Consider the following 23,317-nt stretch of genomic DNA (forward strand, 5'->3'; position numbering starts at 1 on the left):
TTATAAACAATATATTTAGATTATTTATTCCTTCATGAGTGTAGATATTAAGATTTAAACAATAGGGGAAAGGAAAATTCAGAATCTTTGCCATCAACATGCTTGTCAGCCTCCATAAAGAGACATTCCCAATGCATTCTTTTCACCCCTTAACAGAGGTCTTTAAGTAAATAGCAGTAGGTGAGTGTTTGGAAAGCATTTTCCAGATGAAAAGTATTTGAGAGTTGGTAAATCTTGAGCATTAATGGAGATACTAACCAAAACACCTTCAAGTTGGATTTTTTCTCTCTTTTGCTTTTGAGAATCATCTTTTTTTTTCCTGTCCTGGGGTTTCTTCTTCACTGAGGTTGATTTTTTTTTTTTTTTTCCCAGTACACATTTTACATTGTAGTTATGTCTTACAGGAATAACCAACAGCGTTAGAGAAGAAGCAGGGCAAAACTGTTCGGGTATAAGTGACTCTCTCAGAGGTAAACAGTACTTCTGAAATCAGCACCTCCATGTGCGAAAACGTGCTTTAAGTCAGCATCTAAGAAAATTTATACTCTGGATTAAAATGATTAACATATACATTTGATTTGGGGGGGAGGGGGTAATTTTAATATGATTCCTACTTCTGTTTATTTTTTAGTTCCTTAGCCATTCCTAGTGTATTAGGCTATCAGGAAGACTCATGGGAAATGTATGGTAGACCTTTGTAAATTAAAATAAGTGCTTGGCCAATGCTACCGTCTGCAGAACCATTGCTTTTTTCTATACATCACTGACTAAGGAATACATGCTTTTTTATTGTGAGTTCCTTTAACTATTGAATATAGACATCCATCTATAGAATGTGCTTTCTTTAAAACAATTATTTAAGCTCCAAGTAACAGGACAGAAAAATGAAACACATCTTAAAAATTATTTAAATTAAGAATACCATACCCAAATGAATTCAGAGGAGAGAAACACTCCAACTTGTCACTTTTCAAGCAAATTACATCATTGAACATTTATGGAAACAATTTTTAAATATGACGAGCACTTTTAACCCTCCCCCCCGAAACGTAAATGTAATTTTACACCCACCAGAATAAAATTAAAATAAAAAATAGTAGTAATAAAAAAAAACAGAGATTCTTTAATCAAGACAGGGAAAAATATTCCTGTATTTCTGACCAGAAAAGATTCCCAAATTCCATAGCACCTCCCTGACTGACCAACCCCTTCCAGCCTTTAAGTAAGGCTGGCAAACTTTTTCCAAATATCTATCCCACATGTCTTTTCCTGAGAAGAAAAAATAAAACTTGCTTTGAAATAACAGGGCCACAATTTTGCAAGTGGAAACACTATAAAATTATCTTCATATTGCTGCCTATTTCTGTTCTACCCATTCTCATGTGAAAAAATACAGTATAACTATTATTTATTTTTCTGTAAAGAAAGTGTTATCTTTTGTTATCACTTTGAAAGTGTAGGAAAATGAAATTAACTGTCCATCTAAGAAATAAATCTATATTCCACAACAAGATATACTTAGGATTCCTTCAATTTATTATTATTTTTATTTTATTTTATTTTTAGAAAAAAATATACAAAATTGTAGCTGAACAACTGAATCTACTTTATTTAGTTTAAGAAATCCTATCATTGTACTCTTAAACTTCAGAAAAACTTTTCTTAATCGGAAGTAACCGGTTTCATAAAAGTGGACATATGCATCTGATTTAATGTTTATGATGTTACTGAATATTTTTTTATCTTTTATTTTAAAAAGGCACAGAGCAGTCACAACACACTGTACATATTAATATTAGGGATTTAAAATATTAAAAACAGCAGTGGATCTTAACATTGTTCTTCATTTTCTACTTAATTTGGTAGATTTCTTGTACAGACATGAGGCGAGTGTTTCTCTAACTGAGTTGTAATATGCTAGCTTTTTTTCAATACCTTAGGGATTTTTTTTAGTAGAAAAAGGAAATGGTTAGCAAAAAGGAAATAATTTAGCAAATGGATAACGTCATGTTTATTAAAAATAATTTAAATCTAATATGAAATAATATACAAGACTTGGTTATTCTAAAATGTAAGTTGTGATGCATGCAAGCACAAGTCTATAATGTATAATGTAACTTTTTGGCAGTTTTAGCACACTCAAACTGCTCCTAAGTGTGAGATATATCTAGAGGAAAGAGCTGCTCATCTTTACAGAACATCATATGCGTGTAAAAGCAAGATATGCATTTGGAAATGTTAAAGGAATGTTCTTGTAATTCATTACAGATATATTGAAGAGTGGCATTTTTCTTGCTTTAGTTACATTACACTCAAAAATTTTTAAGCAATCCTAGAAAGAGTAACAAAATTGCAGAGACAGTGTTCATACACGGTAGACTAAATTCAGTTATTAATATAAAGTGCATAAAAAGTCACTCCCTTATCCCTCTTGCAGTTTTGCCTCTCAGAGATTTTTACTGTACTTGCAAAACTGAACCCTCTGCTGTCAAGGCTAAGACCACCTGGGTCCTACTTTTGTCACTTGTGATATCTATTGAACAAAAAAAGTGCATGGCCCAGACATTCCAGTGGGATGAGGTGGGAAATGAGAAGGAAAAAAAAATTAAAAAAAATAGCCAAGAAAAGCAAGTTCACAGTACTTCCATGGTGAGGCAGAACAGAAAAAAACAAACCTCAGAATTTCTAATCTTCACTGTACGCAGTTGAACAACACTTTGCAAAATTCAGTAAAGACGACAAGGATGCACATTATTCCATGCTAGTCAGAAAGACAACCTAGCAGGATTTTTAGAGCAGGAAGCATAAATATATTTCCTCTTTTTCATTTCAGTCCTAGAATAAATAAACTGACAACTGAGGCAAAAATGTTGTTTCTTAAAAGCGTCTTAAAAATACAGACAATACTGTCTACAAGGCATAGACCACATTTTGTTTTCTTGGCACACTGGTTCTCAGCTTGTGGTGTACAAATACCTCCGAATCCTAAAAATTCAACCAAATGCCTGAGCATTGAGGTGAAACTAGAAACAGCTGCACTGCTTAATGCCAAAGGCTCCCCTGACATAGGGACTTGTATCACACAGCAATCATTGGGGTATGCCAAGAGACTGTAGGACTGTCATAGCCATAGAGGAACGCTTCCTTTGTTATATACCTCTTGTAATTTCTACTGATCAGTCTTTTGATTGTTTTTGTTCTGGATGGGTTACTTCTGCATTTTATGCCTCCATACACTTTACTGCTATTAATTTTTCAGTCACTTTTTACACCCATGTAATTTATATGGCAAGTTTTACTATGTAACCATGCAGTATGTGCAAAAATGCTTCTCTTTTTTCATTTTGGACTGACTACCTGCCTGTTACTTCTTCTATCGAAAGCCAACCTTTTCCACGGCACTCCTGAACCTACAGATCCCTGTTACATCCTTACCAAGCTGCATCTTTGCCAGCCAGAAGTCCCAACTAATTCATCCGTTTCTCACAGCATCCGATTCCACAGCACTGACTACTTTGATCCTCCTTTGTGAGACTTTCCTAGTTTTACTACATTTTTGTAGAAGGGTGGACCAGAATTTTACACCACAGTAAAACCTAAGTGCGCCATCAATTTACACATTTTTCTGTCCTATTCTTTATTTCCTACTAAGTCATCCTTAGCACTTGTCTGACCTGCTGCTGAGCAGTGAACCAGTTTCCATAGAATTACCTAGAAAACTCCCAAATCACTTTCCTACTTAGCAATAGCTACTTCAGAGGATGTAGCTGCCATAAACGGACCCCACCTGCAGGAGGAGCCCCTGGTGGAGCAGGTGGATGTGGCCTGGAGGAGGCTGCGGCCCATGGAGAGCCCCCGCAGGAGCAGGCCCCGGGCCGGAGCTGCAGCCTGTGGAGAGGAGCCCACGCAGGAGCAGGGAGTCTGGGGGGAGCTGCCGCCCGTGGGGGACCCGTGCTGGAGCAGTTTGCTCCTGGGGGATGGACCCCATGGTACGGAGCCATGTGGGAGCAGGTCCTGAAGAGACAAAGCATTAGGGACTGACCGCAGCCCCCATTCCCTGTTCCCTTGAGGCACTCAGGGGGAGGAGGTGGAAGGGAGTGGATGGGGGAAATTTAGTTTGTGTTTAGTTTTTCTGTTCTAGTTTTTTTAGCGATAAATTGTTTTAATCTGCCTATGCAGAGTCTGTTTTGCCCATGATGGTAAACTGACCAATTTCCCTGTCCTTTTCTCAACCTTGAACCCTTTTCTATGGTGTTTTCTCCCCCTGTTCCTTTGAGAAGGGTGAGTGAGAGGGCAGTTGTGGTGGAGTTCAGCTGCCTGGCAGGGTAAAACCACTACATCTGCATCAAGCTTGCCTTCTTTGTCTACTCAACCAAGCTTCCCAATAACTCTAACTAAAATGACGTAGGGACTCTGCCAATATATGTCTACTCAAACATACACTAATTTTATTCTTTATCAATGTATAGAGAAAATGAAAATTAAGTTTGGAAATCCAACATGAATCTTTCTAAAAATTGGCATTGTTTTTATTGCTTGCTAGCCCCTCTGAAATTTTAATTATGCATAACAGTATCTCAAATAGTCCGTACGTGAGTTCCGTCAGAGCTCCCATGAACATTTGCCCCCAGTGATTTGTTGCAGACTCACTTCTAAAGGTGCCTTCTTGAGAGCAATCTTCATGCATGCTGCGGAAAGGGCCCTGGTATTCAAATTTGTCTAACTTCCTAGGCAGCAAAGAAATAATTCAGCTTATCTGTCACAGTAAAATTTCAATTCTTTTTGCACTTCAATCACCTGCTGACCTGTAAGCTTCTCTCACAGGCTTCCTGTTTAGAAGAAAACAAAAAAGCATGTACAGGCTTTAATGTTCTACATTTTTAACTTGTGCATTGCATTTTTTTTTCCACATTCGTCCATTTCTGTTTTCTTAACTTAGAAACAAAATGCTTATGTACTAATGAGGACATTTTTTTTTCCTCTTTTGAGCTCTCTACCTACCTGCTCCATTAAAGTATGTGCGCGTCTGTGTATATATATTTATGTATATATAGTCAGATGAAACAGCAAACCAGTTTGCTAAAACTTGAAATTTCTTTTTGGATTTGCAGACTCTGCACTATCTTAGGTATTGTCACCACCAGAGTGAAGGAGTTTGCTATCTATTGTCTTAATTCTTAATGAATTTAGTTCTTAGTCCTAGAGACTCAAACATTCAGTCCAAAGGAAGTCTAGATTACTTATTGCCTATTTAACTTAAATTCACAGCATGGCACCAGTTTCCAATTGAACAAATAGTTTCTCTTATCTCTATGGTCTCAACAGCCTCACTCAAAACCAGATATTCTAGTCCTGAAGTGTTTTTTAAAATTAGATTTCCACAGAAATGCATACACAGTGGGCTAAGTTCAGAGTAATTTTAGAGTTTTACTGGAACCTTAGTTACATTGCCCTTTGCTTTTTTTTTTTTTTTTAAATCAACTTATATCTTAATCTTTTACGAAAGACAATTTTTTATCCATAATTTTTATCCATGTTTTCTTTCTTATTCATCTACTTTTCCCCGGTATATGAAATTTAAAATGATTAGTTTCTTCTTTAAAAATAAATATTGTAACAGAAGCCTGCTTTCATTTTTGTTTAGATAAAGCCTGTATTTTCTGCATGTACTCCTAATACTAATAATCCAAACTCTATTTCCTTGACATTATTTGCAGTCATGCACTGAAATACTATTTTTCTCTCTGTCCCTCCTTCCCTCTACATGTGTTTGGAAAGATTTCAAGGGAAACTACCATGAAGGTCCATGAAAACTACCCTGACAGCCCAACAAGAATCTCAGTGCTATGAAAAAAAAATCTTTACTCCAAATGGAACATTTTTTTTAGTAGTGGAAGGTAGAAGGGTGTGAAAAGGAGCAATAATTTCATTTCTGTTCAGCGCTGTTGCATAAAAGAGACGCACAAAAACAACAAATGGAAATTTTCCATGAAAGGAAATCTAAAACCTATACCCAAAATAAACGAGATGGAATGAAAAATCCAAAATCTTTCCATTATATTAACAGTCAAGGGTAGTAACTTTTAACAGGCTCCCATTTAAATATAAGCTGATTCTGTGCTACAAGATGTACAACACTCAACTACCAGGTCTTTAGGATCCAAACATTTATTGGCCTCCATTTAGGCTTCCTAATATGATATTCCCTGTTACCTCCAGGGATTCTACAGCTGGATGAACTATTTATCCCTTTACTTCCTTACTGCACCATGTGTTGACTTTTACATGAATATCACTGTCCAGTAAAGAATATGGCAGGAATTTCTCACGCAAACTTTGCTATATTCCTTTGAGATCATTTTAGGAACAACCCTTTTCTTTTTCGAAAAATGTACAGAAAACATTAATTCGAGGAGTTGAGGTTGCTTTATTTTAACACCTAATACAATTCAAATTTAAAGGATTACTTGCACAAAAAAATAAACACATTTGGTATAAAAATTTATCATCACTTTAACACCTTTTTTTCCTCTTATGGCCTGCACCTTCTCTGGAGCAGAAACATATAAAGACTAATGGCACAAGTTTGTTTTATCCTACAGCATTTTTTGTTTTGTTTTTACATACTCAAGTACCCTAGAGGACAACAGCCCGCTGTATACAAGAACCATTTTCTTCAGCCTGCTGAATTAAGTTTCATAAAGAACCAAAGCTATAAAGGCATTTTAAAAACCATTGTCTTATATTTTTTTTTTTTAAGAAGCAATGACTTTCTGCACCATTTATATACATAGTGTTACATAACAGCTCTTGAGTACAGTACATGCAGCAGAATATATCTGTTGAATATAAAACATACATTTAAAATCTTGACTTATCAGAATTTTGAAGATTGAATAATTGTAGAATGCCCATTGCTTAGAGAAAATGGTTTGATAGTACAAATGTCTGCATATGTTGGCCACTGGAACAATCCAAGGCTCACTGGAATAGTATCCGTAGCACATCAATGTGCATAAACAATTCACTTACAATATTAAAACACAACCAGCAAAATCAATAGTTCAAGATCTTATGACTGCTATGTTAACCCTTTTTTAAGTGGTTGCAAAGAAGTGTGGTGGAAGTTTCTCTCCCTACCCAAGTCCTCTAAAAAACCTCTAGTATTCAATTTGTTTTCCAGATGAAGACATTTATTTATGTCTACTGCCTCTTCTCTTCATTGCAGCCGTACACTGTGGACAGTACCATTTCCCTTTTGGTGCTTCTGTCAGTCCAACACATCCGTAATGGAACCACTCAATGGGGCACTACAAAAACAGAGAGAGAGAGAAGGTGTGGGATTTTGCTTTTTTCTTTCAACATCTATCACAAGTAAAATTCTGTGAAAACGAGCAAACTAAAAACAAAGATCTTTACCGTTCTGTAAGTGTTTTCACTACAACTGAAAACTAGTAAGAAGCACGCTACTGTAAAAACAATTCTAAAGAGAAGCAGTTCCTGTAAGCAAGTTACATGCACAAGGCCTCTCTCGTGAACATTCAGAACGTCATTACTTACATCTTGGTTGTCACAGCCTACCATTTCACCATAGGACACCTGGTAAAAAAGAAAAAAAATAATTAAAAGCAATCAACATTTTCAAAGGGATGGAATTCAAAGCATTTTTATGTTTAGTATTTCCCTTGCACATGTGGCAATTTCAAGCTCTATTTGAAACAATCAGATACCTTCAAAAGAATCACAGAATTCTATAAAGTCTTAAAAAAAAAAAATCAAATACTTTAAAGTATTTAAAATGCCTGTTCTTATTTTATACGCAAGTGTCTTGTGCTCTCATTCAGTCTTTCAAGTTTCTGGGTGCCTTTTTACAAAAATAGTATCTTCACCATTATTTATCTATTTTATACAAGAAAAAGTAGGAGAAAACAGACATTACTTTAACTTAGAATTTTAATTAAAGTCACTGTGAACTTGTTCAATTCTGAATTTAAAAGTTCCTAAAGTCTTTAGTAAAAAATTCAGAACTCTTCAAGTATGGCATATCACAGGAAAACTTTTGTTTTTAGCTTCAACAGTTGAGTTTGTTACTCATATTACCAGTAAGTAGATAAAAACATTCTGTTTACAGCATTGAAATTCTGATCATTTAAAAAAAATCTGTTTTTTAAATGAACAATCAGAGAAGAAAGTTCACCCACAGTGAAACAGCAACTCTGGTTTTATTTCAGGCTGGAAGACATTCTTACCTGATTACAAATGCAGTAACGTGGCTCATTTGGATCATAGGTCCAGTCAACTTGGCTATTGGAATCAGACTCTGGTATTACTGCTGTTTGCTGAGACAGTTCTTGTGCCAGTGCAGATGAAGAAGAACACGACGATAGAGAGGATGAAGAGGAGGATGATGAGGACTGCTGACTTGAGGATTTGTTGTTGTTTCTGGAAAAAAGAAAAAAACACCATGCCATAATTTGAATTAATTTACTTCCAAGTGGAATGACCTGAGAGCAATTCTTTGCCGACTGAAGCACTGCAGTCTGTAAATCCCAAAGTGACATTCCCTAACAGATTTCACTCAAGAACTGCAAGAACTGAGATGGTCAAACTGAATCTCTTTGGCAAAGTAAACCAGTCTTACCAGCTTGCAAGTACAAGATAAATTCCATTGATTAAAATAGCCTAACAGCTTTAAGCTGTCAAATAGCTTTAATGGATGTTTTTCTTCACAGAATTTTAATCGACAGACTTGGTGTCAAGTCTCCATCAAGAAAATATTACCGATAAAAGAGGAATTTGCATATAAGTAATGTCATATATGTCCAATAGATAACAGTTTTTTGAAGATGAGTGATCCTATGCTAATCTCTACTCCAGCATCACCAATCATGCCTCTGGAATAGTGCCAGTATACAAATCCTATGCCTTTGCTTATAGGTCAGGTCAGACACCCAAGACATATGTAGATGAAAAATGCTTCTAAAAATAAAATCACTAACTGAACAGTGAATGAACACAAATCTGTATGAAGAAATAAAAAAATGCAAGTCAGTTTAAAATAAATGTTGTGCACTCTGGGACAAACTCTTTCACGCAAAACTTGACTAGAGTCCTCAAATGCTTTAAAAATTCATCCTAATCAGAAATAAAATTAATTCCATTTTCTGTCTTAGATGGTCAGATGTCATAATGTGTTGTGATTATTTGTGAAGTGGCATGAAGAAAGTCTCCAGATTTATTTCAAAACCTAAGCACTGCATAGTAATCCCCAACATTTACATTTAGGCCAAATCTTCTCTCCAGAAGAGAGAAAAATGAGAAAAGAAACTAGACAATGTAACAGACAAAAAAGCAAATCAGAACATTTAAAACCTTGAAGTGAGTTTGCTTAAATAAAAAGAAATGTGAGAGGAGAAAAAGAAGAAAGTCCTGTACAAAAAAAAGACCAGCTGAGAATAACTACTTTGTTTCTTTTTTTCCTCCCATGAATACTAAATATAAATTATTTCTAATATGGCCATGACCTTCAAGGGAAAGTTTAGCTCTCTTAAAAGCACAACCGCAGTCAACAACAAAACCTACTTGCTTTTTCTGCCACTTCGTGAATCTGTGTTTGATGAACTTAATGTTTGTGTTAACGTAGATGCCAGAGCTGATGATGAATACCCAGTTGAATCTCTGGATAATGAAAATTCTCTTCCAAGCTGAAAATCATTGTTCTTAAATGCTTCATAGCTGGCTTTTAGACTGGATGTTCTTCTTCCTTCCTTCATCTAAAAGGAATACTGACAGTGTATCAGATTGCACAGGAGAGCTCTTATGTAAGACATACCAGGATGCTAACTATTATTCACACAGATTGATTAGTTATCCTTTTAACAAAAGGATGTATGGTAAGTGGTAAAAATGGGTAACAATACCCCACAGGAAAAGCTACAAAATAAGCTGTCCTTTTATGAAAGTTTTAGAGGATGAAACTGTAGCATATAAACAATGATGATAATATGAGAACTGAATCACATCAGCTGAAAGTGATTGTAGAAATTCAAATTAAAAAAAAACAAAAAAACACACGAGTTTTTCTTCTTAATCAACAGTGGACGGCAGGCTGGCAAGAATGTTTTGACATTACCTGTGCTGTGGCTTGCACTGCTTGAGCTGCTGCCATGGTAATAGCACCGGCCCCCGATCCTGAAGATAATGAGCCCAGGTTATATGATGCCAATGGTTGAGAAGAGTTTGTATTGTATGCATTGTTTGAAGAAGATGATGAATTATTGTTTCGACACCCTTGATGAACAGAACACATTGATGAAATTCAAAATGAAACTAAATTCCTCTGCATTTTAAGAAGAGTTATATATGACAACCAGTGAAAGATTAGGAACTCCATTTATGCACTAGAGTTGTCCAATCATTTGGAAGAAAAAGTTAAAAAAAAATATTCATAAAAAAATAACTTGACACAGCCAGTATTGGCTTAAAAAAAAAAGTTCCCTATCCTAATGTGCAAGGAATCCTTTTAGAAAGACAGTCCTCACTGTCATATTCAGCTCTTGAGTAACGTACCCGGTAGCCATGTCTATATAAACCTAATCTCAGTTGAAATAATACTTTTTTCTCGATTGTCACAGTAGTCAGTAAGAATCGGAATCTACAACTTAACTGTTTCTAAAATAGCACAATCTTAATTCTAAAAACTAAAGAAAAAAAAATCACAGTTGTAACGAACCATGGATTTTCATGGCCATCTACAGACTGGCACCTGTTCAAACATAGTTCCATTTTATTTGCTATCTCATGTGAAAATCCTTAAAAATGAATAAAGGGACTACAAAGGAGACTTCTTTAAAACTAGCATTAAAACAGTATTAAATTCCAAAACCAAATGTAGTTTACTTACTATACCCTCTCGTGATCTTTCATTTTCAGAAAAGAAACTATGAAATATCCTCATTTTGAAAATGTACAGAAAGTTGTGGTTTGTTTTTATTCACTAATCAAAAGGACTTCTCACCTGTTTTAAAAAACACAACACTCAAAACAATTTTATTTTATCATAGCTGAATGCCAGGTTGTAGCAACCCTTAAAAGATAAATGAAAATTCTTTTCCTACTTGGGAGATTAAGCCCATGTGGCTCTTTCCAAAAATAACACATAGATCTCTCTTATTTCTACCACTGGTTGAATGAAACTGTACTTCTATTGTCTTCCAAACAATGTAAATAAAAAGAAACAGTGAACATGCAGCTGTCAAGTGACAGTAAAGTTGATGAGCTTCATGGAAAACACAGATGAGTAATAACGCTTGCAATTTCTCATTTTTCAAATGACTGAATATCCCTGGAGGAAAAACTATGAACCTCTAATTTCAAAAAGAGAGATTCACAAATATAATTTGATTTCTCTTCTCCCTCTAAAAAACTAATAAAATATAAAACAATTAAGATTACCTGGTGTATTTTCTTTAGAAGCATCTGAAGTAAGGGTAGATAGAAGAGCTTCAGATTTAAACTTCTTCTCAGGAATATGATCTGTTGCACTATGGTGAGAAGATGGATTGTGTTTCCTTTCTACGTAGAACAAACGAAGGGAACTTAAAAGCAAAACTTTTTAAGCTTGAAAGTAAAACTGTAACTAAGATAACAAAACAGCACTTTCAACTAACTGCCTCCAGCAAAACCTTATTTCATTCTTGCAGTTCTTCTGAATAGGAATCTTCAATGCATTATAACATTTTTCCCCCAACATTTGGAGGAAAATAAAACAAGTTCTGAAATTTTTTATTTTTTTTTTTACTTAATACTACTTGATGACCAGAGTAAAAAACCTTAAAAAGTGAACATATTTTTAATCTCAAATACTCACTCTCTACTGGAGTGTGAGAATGGGCATGATGGTTATTCACAGGCTGCGATGGTGTATCCAGCTCCAGAGACCCTAACAGGGAGGTAAAAAGGATAGAAAAGTTTAAAGTCACCACTGATGTGATTTTAACTTTCAGATGTTAAGTCTTTATAATATTAACCGAATCACTATGCAGGTACATTTATTTTAATCAGAAGGATTTTCGCCACAGTTCAAATCCTTCCCATAATAAAACCAGGAGAAAGCAAGTAGAATCAGAGTACCCTGAGTTGGAAGGGACCCATAAGGATCACCGAGTCCAACTCCTGGCTCCATAAAGGAACACCCAAAAATCAGACCATCTGTCTGAGAACGTTGGCCAAACACTCACAAATACAAGTCTGCAAACTCACCCAGTATACCTTTGGTTCCTACATCCAAGTCATTTATGGAAACAGTAAAGCCCTAAAATGGAGCCCTGGGGAACCCCAATAGCGACTGGCCACCAGCCTGATGCAACCCCATTTACTATAACCCTTTGAGCCTGACCCACCAGCCAATTTTTTGGACATTGCATTATGAATTTATCTAGCTGTATGCTAGACATTTTGTCCAGAAGGATACTATGAGAAACACTATCAAAAGTTCTGCTGAAATCCAAGAAGATTACACCTACTGGCTTCCCTTGGTCATCTAAGTGGATATCATTATCATAAAAGGAAATTAAGTTAGTTAAGCAGGACTTTCCATTTGTGAACCCTTTTAAAACAGAGCAGTTTTAAAATGGAACTTGGTGACTGCTGCTGTGCAATTGTTGAAACAACTTAAAATCAAGGCCAATAAGGAGACCCAAGAACAACACTGCTTTCAATATGCCACTTGTTCCAAAGAGTTGCACATAGGCTTGTAATGCTGCACCAGGAATACTGACAATCTGCGCTGATGTGAACTGAAAAAATATCATAGCTGCATTTATGAACATAAATGTCAAACTGCACTAACAGATTACCTCATTAATACAGTTTATCTCCACACTGAGTCAAACTACACAAATACTAGAAATATCCTTCACGGTTTCATATTAGTACCCAAATTCTCTAATGTTCAAAATACACACAGTGGCAATCCAAAGAAGAAATAAAGAAAAAAAAACAAAAAACAAAGGGTGGAGTGAGGGTGGGAAAATGCAAGTCTAAGCATAACATATCTTGCAATATTAGCCGCTCACCTCAACGATTACAACATAGGAGGGACTATGACCATAAATACCTATTAGAACAATAAACAATAAACAACAGCTTATGTATCAATATTCAGCAAAGACTAGCTGCAAAACTAAGCTATTTACATTTATACAGAAGACAATTTAAGAAAGTAATTCACATCCATTTCTCCAAACCTGCTGCTTCTACATTTCTTCCTTACTTCTTTCTTCTTCAGTACTTTTTAAAGTACTTGAGTGTTATTACCAAAATGTGTAAGTTATTCTAGAAGAGGTTAATAGCACAAAGAGGTATTTTGGCTGAGCTGACATTAATCACGTTACGAATTAGTCCAAAGGCTGCCCTCTGGAGGAACCTCAATAATATGTATTTACTCTGAAAGCTAAGAATGTTAAGAGGCCTCTACACTTTTCACCTTATTAAATAGTATCTTAAAGATGCAATATGCTATATGGTACACTTACATTTTCAGTTTTCGAAATTCTACCTACCTCACCAAACAAATGCCCCAATTTAAGTTAGTATCAGATCGTAAAACTTCAGCTTGGATTCCAAAATAAACTAGTAGTCCTTTTCTGCAGTTGTTAATTCATTAAAAAACACTTACTTCACAGTTTTCTTTTTGTGCCTGTTATTTTAAAATAGCAATTACATACAAAATGTCCAAAGAAACAGCTTTTATGGCAAATTTAAAGTTCAAAGAATATTTACTCCGAATTTCCTCAGGTGATTTACGTTACCTTTTACTAGCCTTGCTTATGAAGAACAGTCACTGACTTCTGTGATTATGGAGCTAAATGAACTTTGAAATTTATCACAATCACATTCGAAGTTGATGTCTAAACGCTGACAGGTATAGAAAGGCTGGATTCTTCCACACCAAGTTGGCCACAGACCTGTCACACTACATCACATTTACATTCTGAATGCTAGCTTTGCAATACTGCACTATTTATTAAGCAAGACGGTTTCTTCTCCAAAATACTTGACATTCCATGCCTCTAACTGGAACATCACTTTCCTCAATGTGGTGGCAATCACTTCATTTAAGAAATAGCAGGCTTTCATTTGGGTGAGCAGGTGCCAAGCTTAGGTTGTAATACTTACCTAAATAACTATAGCATTATAAACAGGTTTAAAGAAATCTTTATGTTACTGTAGCAATTCACAAGTGCAATAGCTATGTGAAAAAAAGTTATTCTAATTTCACAGTCGTATTTTGACTTTACTGGTAAATATCAAGGTTGGAACTAAAACTTCAGAATCACTGACTGATGAAAGAGGTATGCAGGTCAAAGTATAACTTCAAAACAAGTGAAAATATTGCAGGCTACTAACAACTTTTTTGGTATTTTAATTTTGTAAAGTGATAGAAAATCCACCAAGAAAATTATGTATACTTACGTCTCTCTAGTATTTCTGTAATACCAGCATTGTCTGCTTCGAGCTCCATTTTAAATTTAGCTAGTTCCTGGTCCAGTTTTCTTAAGTGACGGTCTACCTGTTTTTGAGACAAAGCAACAGTAAATAGAATCCAGTTCTGGAACACAAATAGCTACACTTTTAATCTTGTGTCTGCTAAGTATTTCCCTTCCAGGGATCTTCTGCCATATAGCACTAAGCACGTATAAAAGAACACAGAGAAGCATAACTTCTTGGTCACCTACATTCCCCTAACTCAGCAGCGATACTAGCTGTACTAGAATTAACACCAAAATGGGCTGTTGCTTCTAAGTTGCCCACTGAATTACAGGATACAGCAAGGCTGCATATTGGCTTCGCAGCTTAGAAGCCCTCCTGTTACTGTATGCAATGTTCCAATGTTAAGCATTTCCTTTGAGAAAAAAGGTTAAGAGCATTTGGGGGCGTTGTGAGTATGGGTATAGAACGTGGAAGAGAAAGAACAGTGTTATGACGCCCTTTAGAAGAGCTTGTGCTATGGGGAAATTACAGGATTCCTGAATGGCAACACTTGTATGTATGCCATTGTGCATGTCAGTAAGCCTAAGTATTGAGTAGAAGGGTCTCGAAACTGAAAATGTAAAGACTTACCTGCTTTTGAGTAAAGTATGACATGTTCTTGAGTACCAAAACTTAACATCAACAAAATCTAAAGAAACACCATGTTTGAAATGTTTTCTTCAGCTGTAGTCATACAGCAGAATACTACACCTATATTTAAACTACTGCAAATTGAACAAGTTTTTGCAGTTACCAGCTAACCAAAAGAGGGTAAGTTACAACACTCCTTAGTAGCCTGAAGCAGAACCAAAGCAGACAAGAAATATTTGCTTTATGTCTACTATATTTTAAATCAGTAACTTCTAGGTGTTGTTCTCTGAGAAAGTGTAAAATAAATATTCTTAAAACTCAAAATACACATGCTACAAGGAAGAGTAACTTGCCTGTGGTGCTCTTCAAAAAACAAAGAAATCCCCCCAAAAGCATATGTTAATTTTACCAGTCTAAAGTTTTTATTTCTGTACATTTTGCGTACAAGCAACAAAATTCTTAGAAGTCGATAAAATATTAAATGTCTTTCACCAGCAAAAGGTTTGTGCATGAAGGTGACATAACACAGGTACCACAGCTTTAGTACTTATTGAAATGTTGAGAAGTCCTTAAGGCATAAATTCAGGTAATTCAGTACACGACTTCTGTCTACTTACCAGATCATATATTTGATTAGCCAGTTGTACTTTTTCATCTGCATCTTCCAAAGCCTTATAATAATCCTGTTATAAAGAGAACGTTTTTAAATCATGAATGTAACCAAATTACTTCAGTTATTTTAAGCTATTGTAACCCTGCACAAAATGTATGATAAAAGTAGAAATTCAAGTAAGTTTTCAGAAAGACTGTGAAACTCTATTGTAAACAACAATGGGCTAAATGTTAGATAAGAACCTTATCAGATACCAATTTTTTATTTATGCCTTAGAAAAAGTGAAACTACAAGATGTGGACACTTCTCCTAGTAGTGATATTTACATTTCACAAGCTGGTTCACTGCAAGAAAAGAACCAGTCTTGGATTTATATTACACAGCATTATGGACTCAATGTGAAATGATAATTTTTACTTCATATGGATCTTTAAGATCATTGCAGATACTACTGCCCTTCCAAATGATGCTACACAGTACTGTGATGGGAGGCCTTTTCAACACTGTAGTTAAATATGGTGAGAAATAATGTATATAGTTTATATTAACATATTTTAAAATAATTTAACTTATAGATTAATTAAAAAATAATTTGACTAAAGATGCAATTTTAAAATATGCTCTAAACACTGAAAATCCATAGATAAGACTTCTGCAAGTTTGTGTAAGCATATTTTAGCTCTAGTTTTAAACAGGCTTAAGTGCCTTTTTATTCTGATTTCCACTGAAAAGTGCCTTGCTTAGGTGAAAACTAACTGAAATCCTGATCCCACTAAAATCAAAAAAATATTTTTTTATTGCAGTGAAGTTAACGTTTTCATTTTCGCTTTTGTTTTTTAAATAAGGACATCTGTTTGTATTAATTAACGAAGCAACCCTTGGCTGACTAAGGGGCTGACGTAACGTGTAGGAGACTAAAAAGGATTTTTTTCCTGACAAAGTGATGAAATACCTTGCTAACAGTACCACCAATGCCTAAGTGCTGAAGGATAAAACAAAACGAAAAACACATCCATCTTCTCACTCTTCTCTCCTTAATGCTACATATACCATATGTATACTATATACAAGGACATGGGCAGAGTCACAGACAATGCTGAAGCTAAGCTTGAAAAATATCCTTTAAAAAACAAAAAGGCCAATTAACTTACACAGCTTCAAGTCACACAAGCAGGAACAAAAATGTCCCAAGTTGAAAATTTAGTACCAAGTTGCTTCACCACTTTGAGGTCCTAATATTTTTTATTTTCATTTTTTTTAATAATAGTAGCAAATACAGGGTAAAACTTGAGAGAAATGCTTGATCGAAGAAACCTTTCAGTCATTTTTCTCCTCTTAGGTAGTTCTATCCATCTCCTGTTAAAACCCAGGGGAAGTCACAGCTCCGAACACTTAAGTAAGTCTCCATCAATTATAAACTATTTTTTCCTAAGGTTATCTTCTTTTTCAAAGGAAAAATGTGACCCACTCCTGTGATATCCTTACTTTTTTGATTGATGTCATTTGTTCTTCTCTCCATTCAGGTTTGTTTTTCTTTGCGTTCATAAAAAATTCATTTACCCTCTGCTCAAGCTGATCCATTGCATCTGTAGCACAGGAAAAGATTAAGATAATATGTATCTTCTAACATATGGAAACATTATAAAATAAAGTGGCATACTGCTCTTAAACAAAGTTGACAGGACTGAGGTGTAAAGTACTAGAGCACAAAAGAACAAAACAAGTGACAGCGGACAGAGGAGGGAAATATTTACCTTAATTTCCAAGAAGCAGAATTGCATTCTGGTGGGATTCTCATCAAGGTTCTTGTGCTCTCCACATGGGACAGGCAGGACTCCAAGTTCTAAAGATTTTTTGTCCCTAAGAGCAGTGGTAGTGACTTAAAGCATGACCCAAACTCCTCACCCAGGGCTCTAGACTGCTGACTTTGGAACATTCTAGCCAGTTACAAACTGGGCAGGAAACAAAATGTTCTCCTAAGAGAAACAGTCAAATACAAAACCAAATAATTGAAAAAAAAAATTAGTGCCTCAAAAGGGTAGAGCAACCGAAGAGTCAAGTCACCACCTTTACCTCAAGGCCCTCTCCAGTAGTATGTGAGGAAGGGTAAGAGCAAACTGAAAATGCTCACAAGGGTATTCCCACCCCTAGCCCCCACACGGTAGAACTGAGGGGTAAATGCACTGATGAGATACCACGGACAGGATTCTCACTTACATGTAGCTGAGAAATATCATAAGGGGAACAAGTAAAACAAATTTTCTAACATTTGCTATTATAAGAAAGGAAAACGTCAACTACAGGTTATTTGTTTGGTCATTTATTGAGACAAGAACAGGGATTTCTCTTCCTTCTACCCTTCTTCAAAAAAAAGCACCAAGTTTAATATTTCAGCAGCTGGACATGCATGCTGTATGTGCATGCAACAGCTTGCGTATCTCCAAAAACAAGCAGCTACCTCAGTCAAACTAGCTTTGAGAGCCTGGCTAAGCTCAAGATAAAGGGAAGTACTGCCATTTTATTTTTTTTTAAGCAGGACTCTCAGTGATACAGTCCAGATAATAGTTTCACATTAAACACGACAATGCACCACCTACCTATGGACTTCTGGCTCTGGGTGTAAAAAAACATCTTAGAAACCAGCATTAAAACTGCCCCATATGATTGGGAGTGGAGGGAGGAGGTGAAATAACTAAGTAACTAGTTCAAGAAACTCATGAATCTGAAAATATGATTAGTTAGTTCTTCAAAGCCAACGGAGCCTGAAGGTTTTTCTCAGTTTTGTAAGACCCACCAACTAGAACTAGTTGGTCATGTAAATAACAACAGCAAAAATCATACGTACTAAATAATCCACAATTTATTGATTTTACCTATGCTGAGAATCTCCAGCATCAGAACCAACAAGAAACTAGTAACTTTAGACTGGAGAGAGAACAATTAATCCTAAACCAAAACAGTTGTGATATAGACTTACAATATTAATTAGACCCAGACAAAGTAGTCAACAAATTTAGGTGTAAAACAGATTAGAAGTGGGAGAATCTTTACAGTGAACATTTTCCCACTTTCACTGTGCTATTCTGAGGGAAGATTACGAAGACTGAACAGCAAGAAAGCAGCACACATTTTACGTGGAAGCTTCCAAAAGCTTTGTTCTTTGACCAAATGACTATAATTTTGTTCACAAAGCTAAAGGACAATGTGTTCTATCTCCTGTTCCTAGAATGAAAACAGCCAGGTGATGATTATTATAATGGCTCCATAGACATGAGAATGAGAAATCTTCCCTCTTCTTATTGAGGAGGAATATCAGTCTGTGTGAAATTGCCTAAGTGAAACCTTCCACAGAAACGTGTTTTTCTCCAGAAACGTGGCAAAGGGGAATGCAGGTCATCTCTATCACATTATATGAAAGGTTCTCTACAGTACACTTAAGTCCTGTTGGCTTTTTTCCCCTCTCCTTGATCTAATTGTGATACTACATTCTGACATACTAATTTCTTAGAACAGATTTCCCAAGAGAATTGCCAGAAATTTTATTAGAACCGAGAACTTTTTACAGAGCTTGGTATTTTACCATAGAGGGCTGGTAATCCATGACTTGTACTTAAGCAGAGAAAAACATTTTATACTCCACATGGAAATCTCTCAGTTGGAGCTCAAGAATCAAGCTGCAACTCAGACGCTCTTCACTTTTCCCACAGGAGCCTTATCAGGACATACAGTAGGCACCAGTCTGCTTATGTTTCTTGCAATGACAGAAAGCAGCACCTGCCCCTTCAGAAGTCTGTGTGGTCCAAACAGGACAGACTATCAAGTCAGCAATAACTCTAACACACAGCCCAGTTATCTCCCAAATAAGACTTCTGCAGGTTTCTGGGACATCATCACTTATAAAAGCACTGTTCTCAAGTGCTTCAGAGACACTGAATCTTCACAGCAAGAAGTCACTGTTACACAGCATCACGATAGTCTATGCGTTCACATGTTGTATCCAAACTGCCTGCTGAAGAGATGCGAGAAGTTTCACTATGGCTTTGGATGCCTTGCCACTCACTGTGCAAGAATTAGTGAAGTACCAAGGTCCAAGAAAACTTTTTCTAGGCCTAAGGTTGGTCTTTGCATACTATATTCAGTGTCACATGCCACTTCCAGTATGCATGAAGAGTGATTTTTGCCACTTCCAGTTAAAGCAAAGGAAACGACACTGGTGCATCCTTGATGGTGCTGCTTGGCTCAGTGCTCAAACACACTTCAAGAAACTAATTGCTTCTTTGCCTCTCTACTGAACAGAAGCCAGATTGTTTTATCTTATGTGGAACTATCTAAGTTGGTAGTTCCACTCCCTCAACAGTTACTTCAAAAGTGTTCTCTCTCATATGGGGCAACTGATCTGTTTCCATAACTAAGTACAGAAGCCAAGCCAACGCTTAAGCCATGGTATACAGAAAATCCTATATACAGTTCAAGATGTCAATAACCTATCACACAGAGCAGCTGGGTCCACTCAAATACCCAAGAGACCTCACTGCAAACTAGTATAGGTTAAGCTATTGATTTCAACAACTGTGCTCCTACATGGTAAGATATTGAAAGCATGGTGCTGCATTTCGTATTAATGTACAGCATTCACTTGTTACTTCAGCCCTTGCTCTTTCTTTCATTCTCCTTTATGACAGTGTCCAGTGCTGACAATTCCTGCCGATTTTTGTACAAGTTTCATTAACAAAGACCTTAGCATCTCAGTTGTAAATGAGCATGTTAATTCTGCATTAAAACAACAGCAACACCTCATTGAGTGTTACGGGACATGAGTCCCTGATGAGACTGTTAGTGAAGATCAAAAGGCAACACGTCCTAAAATCTGTGTAAGGCAGTGCGTTGTATTGGGATCTGAGCAGATATGCACATAAGGATTTACAAAGAAATCATAAACTGACTGTATGTTTGGTTAAGTGTCAGCTACGGCACGAGAGCCTAAGCAAAAAGCTCCTTCGCATACGATCCGGTGAGGGGAGCTGGCTGGAAGGTTTCAGAAACAGCGCACCGCTACCTGCTGAAAGAGTGGGGCACAACTCCTGTTCCAAACCACCGCCACTGCTCTGAGGGACCAAAAACCTACAGAGCTCGGGACGTGCCGCCCGCAACGCCCGAGGGAGCAGCACAAGCCCGGCAGCGGGGCTCCCCGGCTCAGCCCCGCTGGGTCCTAGCGCCGGGCCGGGCCTGTGAGAGAGCCCGTATCAAGTCCCGGCGGCTCGGGGCTCGCCGCAGCGCCGCCTCCCGCGGCCAGCAGCAGCCGGAGCCGGCGGCGGGGCCGGGCCAGGGCCGAGGGGTGCGGCGGGGGCCGGCTCGGTGCGGAGGAGGCGGGGAGGGGGGCGGGACTCACGTACTCTGCACCTGCAGGTCCATCTCGCGCATCTCGGTGAACCTGTCGCGGAGATCCATGGGAAGCTGCTCGATCACTGCGGGCACACGGGGGGGGGGGGGGGAGGAGGAGGGGGGAGGCCGGTCAGTCAGGCAGGCTCCCGCCGCCGTGGGGGAGGGGGGCGCCGCCGCCTCGCCGTTCGCGGCTTCCCCCCCCCTCTTCTTCCCTCCCGCTCCCGGCCGCCCGCCCCCGGCGCCCCCGCCCCGCAGACACTCACTCTCCAGGTAGTCCTCCAGATACAGCATGGCGGCGGCCGGGCCAGCGCCAAGGGGCTTCTCGCTCGCGGGGGCTCGTCCCTTCCAAGATGGCGCCGCCGCCAACAACGCCCGCCGCCCGACTCAGCGAAAACAACATTGGCGGCTGACGGCGCTCGCCCCGGCCGCGCCGCGATTGGCTGCCCGCGGCCGTGACGCGCTCCCCCCTCCCCGCGGCATCACGGGAAATGTAGTCTTACCCCCCCCCCCGTGCCTGCCCTCCCTTGGGGCGGAGGGGTAACGGTCCGGTTACCGTGCCGGGCGGTTCCCCACAAAGTCCTCTTTCAGCCCTCACTTTTTAGGGCAAAATTTAAAAGTGTCTCCGCAGGCCGCTCCGAAGTTCCTCAGGAAGCCAACTCCGAGCGGAGCATCACCAGCGCAGCTAAAGAGAGAAACCTTGCAACTTTTTAAGCAGATTTTATGATTTTCGGTGCTTTTTCGTTATTTGAAAGGCACGTAGCTGGCAGCGTCGCATAAAAAAAAAAAAAAAAAAAAAAAAAAAAAGAGGAGGGGAACAAATCTCTAATTTAGGTTTTCTCTTGAGGGACCCAATGCGAAAAAAGCTGCCCTGCTTCGCATCCCACAGTAACGCGGGTACTAACAAGTCTAAGTGTGCCACAACAGAAACTTCTCCGGGCTTCAGAATTGCTGTTTACAGTAGAAAACAACAAGCATATAATAAAGATTGCAATCCGACCACAATACCTGCTGTAGTTTACTTTAAAATGTTTGGGGCTGAAGTTTGTCTTGCAGTTTCAATCCCTCAAATACTTGATTTCGTTTCTGCTTTATCATTATTTTATTGGTCTAGTTATGGACTAATGCATAGAAGAAAATGATTGCTTTTATCCAGACGTGCTTACAGTATAACTTGATGGTTTTTGACTGGGGGAAAGGAATTTTTAGAGACTGTGATGTCAGGTATGGGTGCAGAGAATATGTTGGCATAGCAGAACAGACTCGTGTTTAATATGCTCTTTGTCTCATTTTTGTGTTGTCATCTGTGCCATGGACATTTAGGCAAGGAAAGAAAGTATATGCTTAGGCCAGGTCTGAGTAAAAACTTGTAAGAGATGTTTTTTGAGTGTCAGGACTAAAGGAAAACTGCATTCTACTCTCAGGTTGTAAGTTCATATATTGTGAGAGATTAGCTAAGAGTGATTGAATTTTGGGAAGTGAAGCATAAATTTTGTCTGTAGCCTTTATAAAGACTAGTGTTAGTTATCTCAAACACATGGTATGTAGCCAAGCATTTATTTATTTAATTTATACATCGTTATAGATGGGGAAAAAAAATTGACAATAACTATTAACTTTGCAAAAATAAATAAATAAATAAATAAAAAGTGCAGTGCCTAAGTGGTCACCTTCCATCATTAGCCATTTAGTCTGTACTGCTAGAACAGTTTTGTACATACCAATTAACAATTTTTCGAGGTAATTAAGCTAACTTACTATTCATCAGAAGCCTTAGTTGAAAGAATCTGTATATTATTACTCGTACAGATCAGTCTTTAATGTATAACTTTTGACACACTGGTGTAGCAATAACAATAATTTTGAAATTTTGTGTGAGAAATTGCTTGGCCCCATTTTGTTCTGTAGGAGACAAAGGCTCTGATCCTTCCTGGGAAGATAAATACCTTCACTTTTATTCTAGTGAAAGGGTTTGAAGTGGCAAGAGAGCTCAGTCCATGCAAAAGCACAGCTAAAGTAATCACATCCTGTATTCATTAGGAGGAAAGACAGGGGAATTTGGGAAAATTGGAATAGTTGGGGGTCACTTTCTTTTGTGTTCAGTGGTGGCTTTAATGATTTTTAAAGAAAAAAAAAAAACACAATTTTGTAGTAGACATGGGTGTGTACGTATATAATGCAGCACAGGTTTAAGAGAACAAT

General features: G+C 37.6%; 1 protein-coding gene across 5 annotated transcripts; it reads right to left on the reverse strand.

Moving 5' to 3' along the window:
* Positions 1-6,407: 6,407 nt before the first annotated feature.
* On the reverse strand, positions 6,408-21,547 carry ING3 (inhibitor of growth family member 3). 5 transcript variants are annotated; one of them, XM_035559346.2, is made up of 12 exons: positions 21,382-21,547; positions 21,130-21,201; positions 17,222-17,322; positions 15,741-15,806; positions 14,476-14,572; positions 11,870-11,941; positions 11,455-11,574; positions 10,133-10,290; positions 9,583-9,773; positions 8,250-8,442; positions 7,561-7,599; positions 6,408-7,310 (listed from the first exon to the last, which is right to left on the reverse strand). In XM_035559346.2, the coding sequence occupies exons 1-12, from the start codon at positions 21,407-21,409 to the stop codon at positions 7,194-7,196; spliced, it is 1,254 nt and encodes a 417-aa protein (XP_035415239.1). In that variant the 5' UTR covers positions 21,410-21,547; the 3' UTR covers positions 6,408-7,193. The 5 variants fall into 5 exon arrangements, with proteins under 5 accessions (XP_035415239.1, XP_050566410.1, XP_050566409.1 ...); XM_050710453.1 differs by having other exon boundaries at positions 10,133-10,191; positions 21,137-21,201; positions 21,382-21,520; XM_050710452.1 differs by having other exon boundaries at positions 21,137-21,201; positions 21,382-21,520.
* Positions 21,548-23,317: the final 1,770 nt, after the last annotated feature.

Source organism: Cygnus atratus, chromosome 1 (assembly GCF_013377495.2).
Source record: "Cygnus atratus isolate AKBS03 ecotype Queensland, Australia chromosome 1, CAtr_DNAZoo_HiC_assembly, whole genome shotgun sequence".
NCBI lineage: Eukaryota > Metazoa > Chordata > Aves > Anseriformes > Anatidae > Cygnus > Cygnus atratus.

Coding starts and splice junctions, on each gene's coding strand:
- ING3 (XM_050710452.1), bottom strand. CDS start 21,518: ATGTTGTTTTCGCTGAGTCGGGCGGCGGGCGTTGTTGGCGGCGGCGCC. Junction 17,323..21,136: donor TGCGCGAGATGGACCTGCAG/GTGCAGAGTACG, acceptor CCTGTGCTACAG/ATGCAATGGATCAGCTTGAG. Junction 10,291..11,454: donor TTCTAAAGAAAATACACCAG/GTAATCTTAATT, acceptor CTGTTCATCAAG/GGTGTCGAAACAATAATTCA.